Source organism: Penaeus monodon, chromosome 2 (assembly GCF_015228065.2).
Source record: "Penaeus monodon isolate SGIC_2016 chromosome 2, NSTDA_Pmon_1, whole genome shotgun sequence".
Classification (NCBI taxonomy): Eukaryota; Metazoa; Arthropoda; class Malacostraca; order Decapoda; family Penaeidae; genus Penaeus; species Penaeus monodon.
The window spans coordinates 44,844,370-44,849,340 of NC_051387.1; the positions used below are offsets into that span (position 1 = coordinate 44,844,370).

The 4,971-nt window shown below is 38.3% G+C and overlaps 1 protein-coding gene across 1 annotated transcript in view; it reads right to left on the minus strand.

Annotated features, from left to right (window-relative positions):
* Window positions 1–1,063: 1,063 nt before the first annotated feature.
* Window positions 1,064–4,971, minus strand: part of LOC119582821 (creatinase-like) — a 12,244-nt gene continuing 8,336 nt past the window's right edge. Inside the window, exons 6-9 of the mRNA XM_037931289.1 lie at window positions 3,912–4,059; window positions 3,548–3,662; window positions 1,732–1,976; window positions 1,064–1,437 (exon numbers count right to left, since the gene is read on the minus strand). Coding sequence (XP_037787217.1) covers window positions 1,235–1,437; window positions 1,732–1,976; window positions 3,548–3,662; window positions 3,912–4,059 — 711 coding nt within the window. The 3' untranslated portion in view covers window positions 1,064–1,234. The remainder of the gene's footprint in view (window positions 1,438–1,731; window positions 1,977–3,547; window positions 3,663–3,911; window positions 4,060–4,971) is intronic.

Here is a 4,971-nt window from a genome sequence, read left to right on the forward strand (position 1 = left end):
TATGATTCTGGGGTTGGGGATTCCGGCGACAAATTCAGTTGAGAAGTTCATCATCGACCGGTGAATGGTCCAGCGCTCTCCACGGTCGGTGAGCTGTTTGGATTACTACTGATTCTTTGTGTGTGGGATGATAATGGTTATCACTAGGAAATGAATATGGGACTTTGATCTGAACTGCATTACTATTAGTAGTAATAGGTACAGAAGTGTTACTGCTCTTACTCCTACCACTACTACTACTGCTACTTCTGTTACAACTGTTATTACTTATATTACTCGGTTTCTGATACTAATAATGCAACTATTATTATTACTAATACTACTGCTTATGTTGATGCTACTAGTCCCACAACTACTACTACTACTACTACTACTACAGAACAACAACAACAGCTACTACAACTAATACTGCTGCTAATATTACTGTAACTTCTACTACTACTACTACTTTTGCGGGAACAGGAAAATAAATTCTTCCTCAAGTTTTCGAAAAAAAACGTGTAACCTACGGAGTTCCCTGAGACTATCCTTCCTCTGAACAACATCATCCATAAGACGAAAGTCTCTTGTCGACGATATTTCTGTTCTTAAGAAAACCATCAGTCAAGTGAAGCTCCTTATGTAGGAAATAGAGTGATGAATGAACCGTGACGAGTGCTTTATATCTTTTGAGCAGATCATTTCTTCAGGATAAATCATTTTTGGAGTTCCTTTCCTCTAAGGAGATTACATAAAGAGTGTATGTATATATAAACGCAAAGGAGGAGTGCATATACACATATAGATTCACACATACATATATACACATATATATAAACACAAAGACACACACACACACACACACACACACACACACACACACACACATAAATATACATAAATATATATATATTTATATACATATTTATATAAATATATCTACCTATCTATCTATCTATATATAGATACATACATACATACATACATACATACATACATACATACATACATACATACATACATACATATAGGTAGATATAGATAGATATACATAAATTAATAGGGATAGATAGATAGATATTGATACATAGGGATACGTATATACATACATACATATCAACTAAGTATATAACAGCTCTTTTGTGGAAATAGTAATGAAAAATATGCATACAGCATCACAAAATCCCTGTATTGTATTTTCATTTTAACACAGCCCTTAGAGCAACAGCCAATCCACAACGGAATGTGCTTCTTATTACTTCTGAACAATATTATGCTCAGGGCCGAAGGGAAAGCCCGTGATATCATCGACTGAGCCATCCTGGTTGATAACGAGAACATCGTGTTCTCTGTACCCGCCCGCACCCGGCTGGCCCTCGGGTATGGTGATCATGGGTTCCATTGACACCACCATACCGGGTTCCAGGACGGTGTGGATATCCTCACGAATCTCCAGTTCTGTAGGATATGATTAGGATGAAATAAGACAGGTCTTCGATATTTATGACTGCGTACTGGTCACGAGTTATTTCGTCCACTGTTGGAACTATAATCTAGTCACTATGCATGTACATAAGAACGCGATATGCTGGTCACATAAATAGCGTTTCCTTATAAAATTTTGTGAAAAACAATTTTTTTTTTAATGTAGTAACGTCAACGTGTGACTGAATTAATTTAATAGTCCTTATATTCCTTGCACAGATTAAAGACTAACTTCCCGTTTATAACTCGGGAAAAGAGAGTACTTACCAGCCTCCCGTCCGTAATAATGACTCATCGTCCCGAAGGAATGTCCGTAACCAAACATCCTGTACTTTAACAAGCCGAATTCCGCGTACATGTGGTTGAGTTCCATGGCCAGCTCGGCGCAGGTCACCCCGGGGCGGATAAGTTCGATCCCTCTCTTGTGAACCGCGACGTTCGCCTCCCAGATCTTGAGGTGGGCGTCGGAGCAGTGGCCCAGGAACATCGTTCTCTCCATGGAGGTGTAGTATCTGGCGGGGTGGGTCCTCTTTGAGCGGTGAAGTATTCATGGAGGGATAAGAATGGGTGGCGGACGGTAAAGAGTTTCGTAGCGGGTGTTGTGTGACAGGCTAGACCCTCCGCCTTCGCTTGTTTCTGTCGCTTTTGTCTTGTCCTTTCTGTCTGTCTGTCATTCAGTCTTGTCTGTCTATCTGTCTGTTTGTCAGCTGTCAGTCAGTCGATCTGTTATGTAATCTCTCTCTCTCTCTCTCCCTTCTCCTCTCTCTCTCTCTCTCTCTCTCTCTCTCTCTCTCTTCTCTCTCTCTCTCTCTCTCTCTTTTCTCTCTCTCTCTCTTCTCTCTCTTCTCTCTCTCTCTCTCTTCTCTCTCTTCTCTCTCTTCTCTCTCTCTCTCTCTCTCTCTCTCTCTCTCCTCTCTTCCTCTCTCTCTCTCTCTCTCTCTCTCTCTCCTCTCTCTCTCTCTCTCTCTCTCTCTCTCTCTTCTCTCTCTCTCTCCTCTCTCTCTCTCTCTCCTCTCTCTCTTCTCTCTCTCCTCTCTCTCTCTCTCTCTCTCTCTCTCTCTCTCTTCTCTCTCCTCTCTCTCTCTCTCTCTCTCTCTCTCTCTCTCTCTCTCTTTCACTTACGCACTCGCACACACACACACATGCACATACAACACACACACACACACACACACACACACACACACACACACACACACACACACACACACACACACACACACACACACACACACACACACACACACACAGATTTCTCTCTCTCTCTCTCTCTCTCTCTCTCTCTCTCTCTCTCTCTCTTCTCTCTCTCTCTCTCTCTCTCTCTCTCTCTCTCTCTCTCTCTCTCTCTCTGCTCTCGCTCGCTCGCTCGCTCGCTCTCGTGTGTGCTGTGTGATGCAGCGGTAGCGATCTTGTCTAGCAATCTTGCTGACCTGCGTTCAAATCCCTCGCCGCCAGTGGATGGTAACCCCGGCCATTCCCTTGCATACAACAAAATGAAACAGACAGTATGTCACACCAAGAATATCTATTGTAGCAAATGGAATCAAACTAAACCTTAACCTAACTTAATCTCTCTCTCTCTCTCTCTCTCTCTCTCTCTCTCTCTCTCTCTCTCTCTCTCTCTCTCTCTCTCTCTCTCTCTCTCTCTCTCTCTCTCTCTCTCTTCAACACCCTACCTAGCTAGTCACTTTTTCTTGCATGAACTGACATACTTTCCTGACTGATCTCTTAATGAATATAGCTGTTGATGGCCACATTATGTATGTTGTCTTTTTTCTGGAAATTGTTTCTTTGTTTAAATATCTAATTTGTTTATTTATTTTATTTATTTTTGAATCGCAGCCTCAAGAAATCATCAGGTAGTTGTAAAATAATATAATGAATGTGATCATCATGTCTATCATTTCTTAAAGAATTCATGGTATATAAAGAGTTTAAATATGTTGATCTTGAGGTTCATACTTAATACTTAACTATTAATACAAATTGCACGATGAAATGAAAAGAGTAAATTATTTAGTAGTAATGTGTAATGTGACACCTCCAGGATAGTGAAAACCTAATCTCCCTAAAAGCTACTCACCCTTGGTGTAAAGGAATGCAGCTAAGGGACAGAATGTCACCCTTATTAACCCTTCGCGTGGTAAGTGGATTGTGAGCGCCGTCTGTGTTGATACCAGACTGAAACCAGACTAAACCTGCAAGGTAATTTGGAGGTATTAACAAAGGGTTTTGAAGTCAGGCATTGCATTTCTAATGGTATTTGTCTCTTCGTGCAAGCAAAAGACTAGTGGGAATCCTAAAAATCACTTTCATGGATATGCCACTGGGTCTTAGAATGATCGAGAGAAAACTACATGAAAAAGTAATGACTAAATGGGCTTACGCACATATAGGTATGTTGAATATAATGGTATAAATAAATAATACTAATCATCTCTGCTTACTATCCATGAGGTCACTATCGGGGTAGAGCTTGGCGATATTCCTCACCATGGCAGTCAGACCCGCCAGTGACACCTCATACTCTGGCACGCCTTCATGAAGAGCCTCCTTGCACGCCCATGCCCCCACGTCTGCCGTCGCACAACAATTCTGTAAATAACAGGGGAGATCTTAGTGTCATTATCCCACGGCAATTCCTTCATGACCTTTAGTTTAATCTTGCAGACAACTGGATGTAGGTGTTTCTTAAACCTTTCCTACGACACGCCACTTAATTCCTTTCCCGATAAACTACGATGCCACACTTTACTGGCTCGGTAAATAAAGAAAATTGTTGAATAAAGGAAATAAAGGAAATAATGTCATAAAGGAGAATGTTAAATCTTGATTATAACAAGTGAATGTCATATACATTTCATATATACACGTTAAAAGAAAGGTTTTTTGAAACGATCAAACAAAGCGAGAATTAAAGCGAAAAAATCAAAGCTTGTCGTCCACAGTGCTCTATAAACCAGTAAAACTCATCCTTTGTCGCTTTTAATAATGAAATGGGATTAAAAAATATAATACCTGTTGCAAAGCTACTAACTATTATTACTACTGAGACAGACGTCACAATTTTTTTTATATAGAATAAGACAACTGATTAGTAATACGATTTTTTTACGAAATTATTTTCTAGACGAAACACATTAAATACTTGATATAAATAACAATCTGAGTATTCATTGGAATAGAGTGGAAGATGTGTTTAGAAAAAATATACATTTCAAACACAAGTAGAAATGAATAATGATATTCAAATATAATTCCAATGTGATATATAATATAGAATCTGTATATTTATATACACATTTATATAAATAAATAAATAATAAATAATATATACATATATATATATATATATATATATATATATATATATATATATATATATATATATATGTATATATATATATGTATATATATATATATATATATATATATATATGTATATATTATATATATATATATATATATATATATATATATATATATGACTCTTCAGGTCTGAAGAGG